Source organism: Myripristis murdjan, chromosome 6, assembly GCF_902150065.1.
Source record: "Myripristis murdjan chromosome 6, fMyrMur1.1, whole genome shotgun sequence".
NCBI classification, from domain to species: domain Eukaryota; kingdom Metazoa; phylum Chordata; class Actinopteri; order Holocentriformes; family Holocentridae; genus Myripristis; species Myripristis murdjan.
The window spans coordinates 24,196,144-24,209,888 of NC_043985.1; the positions used below are offsets into that span (position 1 = coordinate 24,196,144).

Sequence of the window (13,745 nt, forward strand, 5' to 3'; positions counted from 1 at the left end):
ACAAACCTTAATCATTTATATTAATTCAATTTAAATATTAATGACCACCATATTGCAGTGGAATCTGGTTGGGAAATAGTATCTGGGAGGCTTTTTGGCAGCGCACGGGATAGTGGGGAGTAGACGGAGTGCTGGCACACTGTTAAAACTCAGTGTCCTGGAGTGAAGGAAATACACTTGCAATGATGTATGGCCAGGAAGATATGATGAAGCGTTTACTCTCTTTGTGTGTGTGTGCGTGTGTATTGGCTGACACCCAATGCAAAAAACCCTAAAGAACTGTAAAAAAAGAGATTGTAAAAACCAAAAACCATAGGCTACATGACACCCAAAGTCATTTTATTCCAGCATGAAATTGATCTCCACAATATTAACATCCATTGTCAGTTAAATAAAAAAGGATATAAAAGAAACATAGAAAATGCAATATAGTATCTTCTCACTCACTCACTCATCATTTTTTTTCATCACTCTGGCCTTTAGATCCAAAGGCTTTGATTCAACTTGTGTGTGCCACAAGTTTTCATAGTCCTTGATGAGAACATGACATACATTTTTCTTTCAAAACGTATGGTGCTTGCAATAAAAAAGGGAAAGCGCTTTACCCTGATGAAGACATTCCGAGAAAGAAGCCCCCCCCACACACACAAATCAATAAAGGCTCTGTCGGGAAAATGAAGACAAAATGATCTTATTTTCTTTCCAGTGGCAACCGAGTAGAAAAATGTTGAAAAGGTCAGACAAGCAGCTGTGGGTTAAGTGTAGTTTTTCTCTCCTTCATAAACAGTACACTCCTCTGCAGGCTGTTATTCCTGCACAAATCAATGGGATTAAATGACTGATGCGTCTCATATGCCTATATGCTGCAGTGGCAAATTCCCATCGTGCCTTGATTGAAAACAGAGAATCCTCCACTCAGTCCTTATCAAACCTCTACACTGTATTATTATGCTGACCCTAAGCATTCTGCAGCAACTATGAATCTCATTTTTAATTCTTTTTTTCTTCACATTGTTAATTAACAGCTAGCAGTTTCCTCTGCATGTCAATTGCATGACCCTTGGGCCAAACCACTGAAAATGTACTGTCAAATGGAAATAAAATAGATACATGAGATTCAATGTGATATAAAATAATCAACCATCTAATCTCAGCTGGCTGGCTTTTTGTAGATGCAAGATTTTTGCAGAACACTGACGGCTTATGAGAAGTGTGCCTGCACCACATCTGGGAAAATAATGCACTCTCCTGGTTTAACGGATATGTAAGAATTGTCAAACTGAATAATCAATCTCAAATTTCCATTTCCAACTGCAGTACATGATTTACTCTATCGTGTATTGCATTGTATTATGTAAAATTATTTCAGTGTCAAAGCAAATACATAATGAATACATCCAACCTCAAGGTGTTAATCAAATGTGATAAATTAACCAATACAAATGAATAAATAATACAAAATAAAGTTTAATGATTGATTTTCTCAAATGTATCTGGATGGGATGTTCATAAGATAGTAAGGCCTATGATTTTTTTTTTTTCCAGATGACTGCACTGAGCCTGTGTAGTTCTCATTCATGTATCACTTCCATAGTGTAGGATTTAAGTTGGTGCTGATGAGACCCAGGACAAGGCGTCACAGTATCAGAGCCACGGCTCAGATAGCACACCGAGAGATGCCGTGTTCAAACACACACCAGGGAGAGTGCTAGAGTGAGCTCTGTGTCTTGATAAAAGCTGTCCTCTCGCTGTGACAATCCACCTCCTCACTGTCTGATTCAGACTCGTAGGCGAACATGTCCTCATCCCCCCACACAGTGGGGATCCCTTTGTAGCATATCCGTGCCTTCCTCTCCCGGCCCTGGCCGAAGCCAAAGCCCACCCGGATCCCCCTTGTCCCCGACTCCACAGAGGGCAGTTTGGTCCTCCAGCCCCAGGACGCTCCACTTGAGCGCACCTGCAGCAGGAGGAAGACGCCCACGAAGGCAGCCAGGATGAAGGCACAGCTGAGCACAGCCACGAGGGCAGGGAGCTGAGAGGACGGAGGTATGCTGAGCCCGGGAAGCTCAACATCTTGCCCTCTGTTGTTTTCTGCTGCGCCCCCCCCTCCTGGCTGCGCTCCCTCACCCCGGAGTCCCCCGCCAGGAGGGGATTTGCGCTGGACCTGGTTCTGGTGCAGGCAGGATGTGAGGACCAGGTGGCTGTGAGGGGGGCAGGAGAGGCAGTCTGTGGGCCCGGTGCCGAAGCAGGTGAGGCAGGCAGGATTGCAGGGCAGGCAGGCCTGGACGGAGGATAGGTCCACCCAGTTCTCCAGGGACAGGTTGAGGAGCTGCGGCCCGGAGGTGAAACCCGGGGGACACAGCTTCACACACCCCTGGAGGAAGAGGGAGAAGCCCGGGCTGCACTCTGGATGGGAAATAAGAGCGATAACAAACATTAATTCTCATCCAAACTCACAGACAAACATGCAGACTAATTCACACAGCATCCACAAGCCCTCAGCACAAACAACTATTTGAATCCAAAAGCTGGGTACCAGCAAGAAGCTTGTGACCCCATCTGCCTTTCAGTGGGGGAGTCACCCTCCCCTGCAGTTGCCTGACAATCTCGCACTTCTTGCACAAACACAGTTCTGCTCTCTCCTGCTGATACTCCATACGTCCCACCCTCTGAATCAAAGTGACGTGACATATGGTAATGTGCATGGGTAATCCATATTCACAACACTCACTCCTCCAAACTGTACATGCTGAATGCAGTCTGAACCACAGCCCATTTTTATAATAGAATAGAAAGCCTCTCTTGTCTTTGTATAGAATATGACAAAATAAAGAGTGCCACTCCAGATTGGTGCATTAAAATGAAACAAAACTAACTCAGTAAACAAACAAGAGTTTCTTTACAACAGTTAACAACACAGGTGCAAATAATAGAATAAAATAAATACTTACAATGTAATTTTGTGTACTTATTGCAATAGAATAAATGTAATCATTGCACCAGTAGGTTTTCCCTAGAAAGACATCATACTGCATGTGAGGGGTCATTTAATGCTTAATGGAGTTTAATGTGCTTATGGCCTCAGGAGAGATACTGTTTTGAAGTCTGGTGGTCCGCACTTTGATGGTCCTGTAGCACCTGCCAGAGGACAACAGGTTAAACAGGTGGCGTCCAGGTTGAAAAGAGTCCTTTACAATGTGTTTGGCTCTGCCACAGTTGTGGGAGCTGGAGAGATCTTTCAGCGAGGGCAGAGGGCACCCGGTGATTTTTCTGTGTGGGGCTGATGACCCTCTGAGGAGCTCTCCTGTCTGCTGTCAGCAGCCAGTGTACTGCACTGAGAAGCAGTACGCCATAGGGGTGTAACAATCCATCAATCTGATACATCGAGCTAATGATCAATGATCCAATATAATTGATACTAATCGTAAATAACGATCCATATCGCCATCTTAGAGATATGCCTTTATTTTGAAATTCCCATGGCATGTCTGAGTCACCATGTTTGTCCAAGCACACCGCCTTCCTAAACATTCAACTAGTGCTAGCACCAGGCAGATACTGGCAGCCACAGCCAGCAGCCAAGAAAAAGCCAATAAGGACATCGACTCATCTCTCGAGAATAAATCAGAAATACGGAAATATTGTGGATGTCAGAGAAAAGATGGGTCAACTGACAAATCACATGCCACATGCAAACAATGCCCGTACGAGACAAAATACTCAGGAAACATGAGGAACAACCTGAAACAGAAACATGGAGTTGTAATGTAGCTGATTGTGTGAAATTGGCATATGATATTGTCTCATATCCATCGTAGGCCCCTAAACTGAATTGAATCATATTGTGGCCGACTTTGTGATATCAGCAAATATTGCATCTTTGTCCAAAGAAATGATGTAATATCATATTTTGATTTGTGATTTACACCCCTAATACGCCAGCATGCTCTCGATGGAGAAGTGGCTCCAGCCTGTTTTTCCTCAGCATGCTCAGAAAGTCACGCAGGGCCTCACTCGCTGTTAGTCACTGTAGTTGCCGCCGTGCCTTCTTAGCAACCGCAGTGGTGTATGCAGACCAGAGGGGGTCCCCAGGAATGTGAATTCCCAGGAATTTGAAAGTGGCAACCCTTTTCACAAAGTCCCCGTTGATGTAAATAGGGGCAGGGTCTGCTCTGTGCTTCCTGAAGTCGGTGATGACTTCCTTTGTTTTCGTGGTGTTCAGTGTCAGACCACATAGCAGTGCAGCCTCTCTGTATTTCGCTGTGTCCTGTTGTTTGAATATATTCCATTCTCTTTGTGCAAAGTGGTCCTGTAGCTAAGAGAGTGCTCCCTTTGCTCAAGTTTTCATAGTCTTTGTGTTTGGCTGTGCTTTCCTCCTGAGGGGGCGGTATGCTGGGATAAAGAGCAATGAGAGGCGATCTGACCGGCATAGGTATGAGAGATAAGGCTGTACTGTATATGCATGCTTTATGTTGGAATAGATATGGTTGAGTATTTTTTCCCCCTAGATCACTTATTGGATGAATTTACGGAAGCACCGTCGGGATGGGCATGCTGCTGTTTGCTTGTAGTATTGAGTAGGTGGGCAAAAGCGGTGCTAACATTAACATCCAGTAGGAGTTAGACAGACAAAACTATTACCTGTATTAGCACTTATGGCAGATAAAAAGGTGTACATAAAACTAACAAAGAGTGTGTGGTACTTTCGACACAAATGAGATGAAGGCATTCAGCTTAACTGGCTAATGTTCAGTGTTTAACAGTAAAAGTAGCAGCAGTGGCCAAAGAGTCTCACCTATACAGATCTGCTGGGCATCAAAGGTCTTGCAGCTGTTGTTGGACGGGCGAGGGAAGTTGGACGATGATGGATTAACTGCGCTGGGTCCAGTGCCCCACAGGATGAGGGTGAACTGACTCAACACACCTGAGAGAGAGCAGGGGGAGCAGGAGGTGTGCAAGAGAATATCAATTCAACACTCCCGAGACAAAGAGCAAGGTGAGCTGGCTGAGAAACATGAGTAGAAGATATGGGGGTGGAAAGAAGGGAAACAAGGAAAGTGAGTGAACTCAGCACAGTAGTGGGGGAGGATCAACACAAGCAAAGCAAGAGATCTGTGCCGATCTCATTTCCCCTACTACTCAAAGTAAACAATGCCACAGGAAAGCTCTAGGACCTAACAAGTTAACTCCTTTCAGAATGAGAATGTAGTGCCTTTTGCCTTTTGAAAGAGAATATAGCCCAATGTTTAGACAAAAAAAAAAAAAAACCTCCCTAGAGATTTAAGTTCTGAGAGCAAGCTGTTTCATCAAACGGTTGCAGAGTATTTTTTTTTTTCAAATGGATCCATCTCAGCTCAGCAGCTATGTAAGGTTTTAATCCGGATGTGCTTATGAGAGCGTTTCCCTTGATATCATTATGCACCATTACAGAGGAAATGTGAAACAAAGGGTGGAAAGGTGGAGAGGGGATTCAGATAAGGGTGAAAGCATGAAAGACGACTTGAGGTAATGAGGGGGCAGTGATTTCCAGCTGAATGTGACTCTGAAGCCATGTGAACACACTCTTTAGGGTAATGGAGATGCATTGTGTTACCATAGTCCCGTCCGTTTGCTGCAACATTCTCTATTTCCAAGGTCCACTCCCCTTGAGGATCCTCATCCCACGAGTGAGTTGTCATGAAGGCCCAGTCATTAAACCCTTCTGAGGAGAAGTCATCAGGCCTGAAAGAGAAGGTGAAGGACAGTGCATTTGTTCGAGAGAGCTATTCTCCTTGTGTGAGCAGGAAGAAAAAGTTCAGTGTTTGGCTTGTGAGACAAACTGCATTTATGGGAATGCTTGTGTGCGCATAGAATTTACCAAGGGTGCAGCAAAATGCAATGAATGTGTAGCTGGAGGCCAACTGGGTTATATATATGTGTGTGTAAGAGAGAAAGGGAGAGGGAAAGAGAGAGAACAAGAGAGAGATTTACATCAAGGGTAGGAGGATGGTGTGAGTGTGTGTTTATGTGTGTGATATTTCCCTGTGGCCTAGCTGAGTGGCATGTTAGTTATGAGTATGTTTTAATATTTACCTGGGGGACAGCAGGGTGGAGCGTGTGCCCAGAGGGCTGATGAGATGAATGGCCAGTTTTCCTCTCTGGTTGTACGACAGAGTGAGGCGAGCCTGGACATGCTCCAGGGAGCTGACGTACTCTGGTTGACCCCAGCAGGCGTCCACATTCTTGCTGAAAACCAGCTTGTTCCCAATATCTCTACAAGGATGACAAGTGGAGGAAGGAGGGTGCGATTAATATGGTGCGGATACAGAAATGGACATGCTATAATGGCCATAACCTCAAAAAATCCACATAACTCTTCCTGCTCCTTTCTTCTAGTTTGGAGGAGGAAACTGAACAGGCTGAGTGGTGCAGACAAAAGAGGAGAGTTCAGGCACACACACACACACACATGCTCACTCAACCCTCCTAACCTTGAATCTGTGAGCATGGTGTGAACACACTGGTGCTGCGGCCCCACCGACGTCCAGTTCTGTGCCAAGGCCACCATGGCACCTGCATCCAGCAGCCCGTAACCATACGAATGACTCACTGTGAGAAAAAGGATGAAGCAAGAAAGGGAGGGGGTGGAGAGATATGGAGAAAATGAGAAGTAATGAACAGTCCACTATTCATGATGATAACACAGTGCCAATGGTTGATTTGGACAAATGACTGCGCCTGCTCCCTACCCCTTCGTCCCACTCCATTGGTCTTCCAGTCGACAGCGCTGAGGTGGCCGGGACGGGACGTTCTCACCACCAGGTGCTGCATATCCCTCCAGGTCAGGTTCATACTGTGGAGGGATGCAAGGAAACAAAGTAATAGTATTAGCTTTCTGCCGTGGCATCACTAAAGGCATCATATTAAGTATTATGCAGTGAGGGGAGCAGGGCTTGGCCTACTTTAAGCTAAATACAACACTGCAGAGGAAATGTGAGGAGTCACAGGATACAGAAAATGTCAAGAGGTTGCAGACACACCTGGTATGTGACAACACTAGCTTAGTGTATATAGTAAGGGCAGCCATACAGCTTTGAAACATCCTATACTGGCACAGAGGAAGCCCTGAGGGATTATGTCAGTCTACCATAACGGAGATATGGGTTCACATTATGGTTTTAACACTGGTGTAAAACACCATTATAAAAGGTATATCATAACCTATTGTGTTGAAAGGTCAGGGAACACAGTAAAACTGCGGCTACAACACCCTGGAGGACTGTGTCCAGCCCTGTCTGTAATGATAGTTTCAAATGAGTTCTGGGATTGGGGGACGGGTCACCTTCCGCACAGTAGAGGACCAATAAAAAAAAAAATAAAAAAAAGCCCTTTGTACAGATTTACTGAGAGACAGCAGAGGAGAGAGAAGCCTTTGAGTCAGCAACGAGAGAAAAAGCAGCTCCACGGGTTAAGATAATCAAACCATGAATCACATGGCTTTACTGCTCGCTCCGTGCAATCGCGCATGGCCGACAGAAATAGAAACACAGAATTGCACTGTGGCGCCTCACCTTTGCAACCCTCCACATCAGCATTCACATCTCACACCCTCTCATATGTTATTAATGGACAAGAACCCCCATCTACTCAATGTCACCTCGCTGAGAAGGGAGGGAAAAAAAAAAAAAAAAACACGCTAGAAAGCCGAAACAGCACTCCGCCTATTAAATGATTCCATCTCTATGAATTTCAGCGTGGTCCAACTCAGATATATTAGCCACCCAGTTATTACCACTGCCTGTCAGTGTGAAGTGCGAAGGTGATCTGCTCATTGAGACAGATTGCCACTAGTTTGTCATTGAAAGCAAGCGAGAGATCGTCTAGACGGGCTTAACTTCACTTCTGCAAGTCGGTGCCCTTCTCTGTGGGAAAGTGGCCTGCTGAGGGCTTGAAAATCACTGTTGATGGTGCTACACTGAGAAGGAATGGTGAGGATGCACTCCCAGAATATACAATTAAGAGCTGGAGCTTGGGGTGTGAGGCAACATTTAATTTGATCTGACACCTGTCAGACAATCCCTAATGAGGAAATATGGACGATTATGCAGAGCAGAGGTCCGCTGACTGATGGGAGGGTTGACAAACACAAATGGAACTACAGATATGACCACACTATGACATACTGGAGCCGCTGACAGAAACTTGGATTCTGACACTTGAAGTCCTGAGTGAGAGATAATGAGAGATATTCTACAGCAGAAATCTTTGCTACGGGCCCTAAAGGAATTCAGATGTCTGTGTGGGCTGTAACTGCTGATTTGCCTTGCTAATTAACTGATTATCAAAAGCTTAATTTGCTGAGGAGCGAATTTCTGGGCTGGGATAGAGGCCAACGCTCACTCCCAGACGCGTGTGCGCGGCTCCAGACGTGCTTGCACGCACATGCACACGCGCACACACCCCATTTCACAAACAAAAAGTCCCACTCAACAAAGGGAGTTTACAATACAGTGGGATAGACTGAAAATTTACTGTTTACTTTTTTTTTGATTTTGCGCAGTAAAGGCTTTTCTCTGTACAGCCTGCAACTAAAATAGGAGCTGTAATCCTACAGGAAAATGATGTCTCACTCTCACTCACTTGGCCTCCAGAGTCAGAGCGATGATTCCAGCAGCCAGTGGGGCTGAAGCTGACGTCCCTGTGTGAGAGTCAGTGCATTTCTGCCTCAGGTCTGTGGTCACCTTGGAGACAGAAGAAGGAGAGAGAGAGAGAAGTGCACGGAGATACAGAGGGAGAGAGAGATGGTTGTTATGACACAGTAAGTTTTCCACTTCAGTTTGAGTGAAGTTCATGGTGAAAGGAGTTGAGTGTTTGATGGCAGAGCGCTGAGGAGTATGTGAGTTCTGCCTGGAGCTGCCCATGACGGGAGGGAGGACAGAATCAGCAGGTAAGTTCAATCAAAGATGTGTGGATCCCTGACAAAGGGTTGCTGCCGGGGCGGGGAATGTCAAGACAAGTCAGATTAGTCAAGGAGGACAGTGAGTATCGGTAGCACTACAGAGTATACCTCTGCTCTCGGTCTCTGCCACAGGCATAAAGTTAATGAGGCCTGTCTGGGTCAAAAGATGAGGACACGTCAGAAATTACAAGATGCCATGGGGCAAGGCGAACTCTGAAGGTTAGGGAAAGATTCTTGCTGTGCGACTTTCTGCCTGACAGCTTGGGGCGCTAATGGCCTGTATCTCCTACTGTAGCTGGAACATACCAGATTAGATGAGCGGAAAGATGTCTGCCTGCTGTTATACCTTAGAAATGTATAAAAGAAGACTGAGGCACTGTCGAGGCCTCACTGCCAATGAAGTGCAGTGTTGTACAGCAAAATCAGGCTTGTTTTGGAGAATAAGTGGGAGGTGTGTCAGCTTTTCGTGGAAGCTTTTTTTTACAACAGGGGACAACTTTTTTTTTCTGATAGTACATAACTTTAAAAAGAGTGTAGTCTGATATATGGTATATTCCATTAGTTTGATTTTTGATTAGTGTGAACTTGGCAGTGTGATCCAAAAAGAGCCACATACAAAAATAAAACAAAGTTAACTTTTCCAGTAGAGTTGGGACCAAAGAAAGCAGGTGTGATTAAATCCTTAGAAGCCAAAGACAAATGGTGGCTTCTGACTGCCACAATACCAGTGCATTAGTAGCAGCATGCAGTGATTGCTTCATTCCAAAATTACTTCAATTTGAAACCCCTGAGTAGTTGTGTTGCTTGCCTGCAGCATTCCTCTGGTGTATTTTGGAGAGAATGAGAGATTTGTGGGTGTTTTATGTTATTCTGCCTCCCCGAGGCAAGCCTTTCTACCGCTGACAAGCAGCTTGAAGGGAGCGTGTGGCGTCTCTCAATGTTTGTCAGCTCTGCTCACTGTATTGTTACACATCAGTCAATCCCGTTTTTGACAGATTAATGCTGTTTTTTTTTTGGTTTTGAGAGTGGGTGGATAAATGTGCATGCGTGTGACACAATTTTCTTTGTCTTATATAAGAATCAGCTCTAGATGGCTGTGTTATTTGGCCCTGACCTGTACAGTGGTGTGTGAAATATTGACCTTTCATGAGTGTTTCGGCATTTGGTTGACGGATAAGGTCAGGTCAGCGGAAAAAAACAAAACTTGCTTATGTCTTACAGAAAAATCTGAACACACTTGTAGAATGTGTATGTGTTTCATGAATTTTGTTTTGAGAAGTTCGTCTAGCCAGAGGATGTTGTTATGCATAATGTGGTGTAACAATAATACCGAAAAATAAATCACTGTCAAATACACATTCATAATGTAATTATGGGCATCAGACTGAAGAAAAAGTATCTGTTAAACTACAGTGTTTATCAGAGTCTTGTTAAGGACAATTCTGCAGTTCGCATTTTGTTTACAGTGGCAAAGATGTTGTGTATATGTGTGTGTGTGTGCCTTAACACTTACAATCTGTTTCTCCCCTGGGTTTCCAGAGCTGAAGGTGGTGGCGAGGGTAGAGGAGCACGGCTCGCTGTACCAGGGCACGTTGCCGGACTGGGTGGTGCTGCTGATGGACAGAGTGTAGATGCTGTTGGTGTAGCCGTCGCAGTTACAGCTGTCCTGCTCCCGACCACCGTTACCCGAGGCCCACACAAAGATGGAGCCTAATCCGCCACGACCCTGAGGCACACAGAGACATATGTAATCAGACACAGTCGTAATCTATAGATATGCGCGCCAAAGGTACGAGAGACAATGAGACTCAAGTGTGAAAACGTGCCTCTGAAGATGTTTATCTCAGCTGTATTTCATAGGCAATTCTATATATCATAATGTCAGGCAATTCACAGCGGCAGAAAGCCAGATATCAAACAGCAGGAATGTAATTATAAAATGTACTCAAGCTGACTATAATTTGCCAACTGATAAATGACAATTTGGTATCTGGGAAAGCCGCTAGATTATGTGCTCCAATCTCTTAAGTACATATTTTCCTCACAAGTCGCATTTCCGTTCATCATTAATCAGGGGGCCCATCATTTCTGAGTAAATTGAAACAATTAAAGTTGAGTCTTCTATCAAAGTTGAACGGCGTCAACTCAGACAGATAGAATGAAACTATTATCTTTTTTTTTGCTTCCTCAGAAACTACAAGTGGGTGGATAACATATTCACTTGTAAAGGAGAACACGAAATAGATGGGGTGAGGGAAACAGATAAAGGGAACTGGAGAGACCTCTCTTAAATTCCACTTATATGGAGCAGGCAAAACGAAACAACTGATGGGAGGCAAGAAATTGATAAGGTGGGAAGAAAACAGCAGAGGATGAACATCGCGCGGCCCGATGGCTGAGCAGACTACACAATTCGTTTCACCGTAAACTCTGGCAGAGATAAATACAAGAAGCGGTGGTTATGGAACTTTGTATCATACAGATGTAGACCACCTCTTTCTCTGCAGCACTGATTCAGAAGAATACACTCAGAGAAACAGAAAAAAAACCTTCTCTGACACTTTTAGTCTTTTCTGTATTATGGATTATGGATCTGTATTATTATTATTTTTTTTTTTTAAGAAAAAGAGCAAAACACACACACACACACACACACACACACACACACTACTCTTGTCCTATCATGCCTGATGAATACAACAATGCTCAAATCGTTTGGCTCCTTATCATGGCTCTTTCAGCAGTGCTTCCTCTGGAATGGTTAATTGCTGACGTTTGATGCTCACAAGTGTACAAAAGCACCTTATCTGAACTTAGAAAAGACTTGTGTGTAATCATAGGAATTTCCATGCTCAAACACTTATCTAAAAGTGCTCCTTATTAGCTCGTACAGCGTGTTTCAAAATGAGCATCCATTTCATCTTCTGAGCTGGTCTTCTTCAAAATTACCTTCCAAAAATTTGGCATAAATGGAGTTCCACTTGTATTATGACCCTGTGTTAACTGTATTGCATCCAACTGGTGGTCATGAAGCTCTGTGTGATGCTCCTGAACTTCCCGGGCTTATTTATGGCCTGACCCTGCCTCGGCTGCAGGTTACAAAGGCCAGCTGGTAATACCTGAGTGCCAGAGGTTATCTTAATGCCAGCAGAACAGATGCTGAACCAGAAAGGTCCTGTTGTGCTGCTGTCAGGCAATTATTTCTCGCTAATGCACCATGATAAACAGAGCGTCATACATTTGTGATGTATGAATCATCCTTTTCTACTGGAAATTAGCAGTTTCAGTCATTTATACAGCAATTACTGTGCTGCTTCCACCTAAGTCTTGCTTTGTATCAGCAATTTCTCCTCTGTTTCTCCTTTCTCCCATCTCCCATTTTCCATTTTGCTTTTCTGCTAACGTCTGTCTGTTGATGTAACATGCTGAGACATGTGAAATGACATTAGCCTTAGATAATATGTCACATTCGGTGACGGTTTAGTCAATCCAACCCACAAGGACTATTTAGAGGACATTTAGCAGGGGATAGGATGAACAGAGGATTTGTCTCATTCTCCATCTGGGAAAAAAAGAAGAAAACCTATCATCTTATAGGATTTGGTAAAAATATATTCATGTCTTTTCTGATTTTCTTTTAATGTATGCAGCACGAATGCCTGTCACTAAAGGACTTGCTGACCAACACTGCTGACTTTTCCAATACCATGGCATCCTTTTTGCTAACATGGTAGAAATTGCTTCATGGATTGCTTACTGTGACGCTGGAAATACAAACGGGCAGACGTCAGTACATCCAAAGTCAAAGCTTTTGCTCTGACTGACCTTGGTGATTCCCTGGAGAAAAGCCTCCTTGGCCAGCTTGGCAGGGCCATCCAGAGACTTGCCATCATCTTCTGGGCCCCAGCTGGCACTGTAGATGTGGATGTGCTGTGGGTTGAGGCTAAGGGAATGGGCTTCCACCACATCCGTCACCTCCCCATCCAACATACGCACTCCTGTAACAAGGCACACACAGTTCAGACTACATTAGCATAAACAAGATGTGAGGAGAGATGGGGGGAAAGACTGACAGAATGACAAATGGCTCAGAGAAAGTGAGGGTGTGAATTCTAGTTTTAGAAGGGAGAAGAAATGGTGAAACCCAAGAAGACGAAGAAGAAAAAAGACAGAAATGTAATGCTATAAACAGAAAGTTTGTCAGATTGACCAGATTAGGAGACACAAAGGAATCAGTCAGACCACAAATTCTCATTTTATCTGCTGCCACAACAAAAACAGAATACGAGGAGAAACAAAAGACAGAAAAACAAAACACTTCACAGCGTGTTCCAGCTTTGATGAATAACTGTACCCCGCCTCAGACACATATGTTGCTCTAACAGATAATACACAATTTTAGTGTTACATAAACAAATAGCCAGCCGGTCATTATACCAGGGATGCTGCCTGGCTCCCTCAATCACACAGAAAGGACAACATGTACACACATGGACACAAACACACACACACACACACACACACACACACACACACACACACAGGCTCAGAGTTTACTGGGCTTCCAGCAGACTGGCGTGTCCGCAGGGTAGCGCCAAATGTCACCTTTCATCATACCTGAACGCAACCCTGTTGAAGCCTTTGAAGTGTGCTGCCTCAGATCACCACTCTCAACATTAATGGCGGAGGAGAGGCGTGAAATGAACCAACCTCAAATAAGGTCCATTACAGTGAGAGAACCCCCGGACCTCAGAGGCACCACTATGACGGACGACATCCACATTAAGACTTCAATAATCCATTCTAC

At 44.4% G+C, this 13,745-nt stretch overlaps 1 protein-coding gene across 1 annotated transcript in view; it reads right to left on the reverse strand.

Annotated features, from left to right (window-relative positions):
- Positions 1-322: 322 nt before the first annotated feature.
- The window catches only part of furinb (furin (paired basic amino acid cleaving enzyme) b), an 87,189-nt gene continuing 73,766 nt past the window's right edge, over positions 323-13,745 (reverse strand). Inside the window, exons 8-16 of the mRNA XM_030053703.1 lie at positions 12,764-12,936; positions 10,452-10,664; positions 8,620-8,720; positions 6,729-6,832; positions 6,471-6,588; positions 6,073-6,252; positions 5,594-5,721; positions 4,796-4,924; positions 323-2,406 (exon numbers count right to left, since the gene is read on the reverse strand). Coding sequence (XP_029909563.1) covers positions 1,709-2,406; positions 4,796-4,924; positions 5,594-5,721; positions 6,073-6,252; positions 6,471-6,588; positions 6,729-6,832; positions 8,620-8,720; positions 10,452-10,664; positions 12,764-12,936 — 1,844 coding nt within the window. The 3' untranslated portion in view covers positions 323-1,708. The remainder of the gene's footprint in view (positions 2,407-4,795; positions 4,925-5,593; positions 5,722-6,072; positions 6,253-6,470; positions 6,589-6,728; positions 6,833-8,619; positions 8,721-10,451; positions 10,665-12,763; positions 12,937-13,745) is intronic.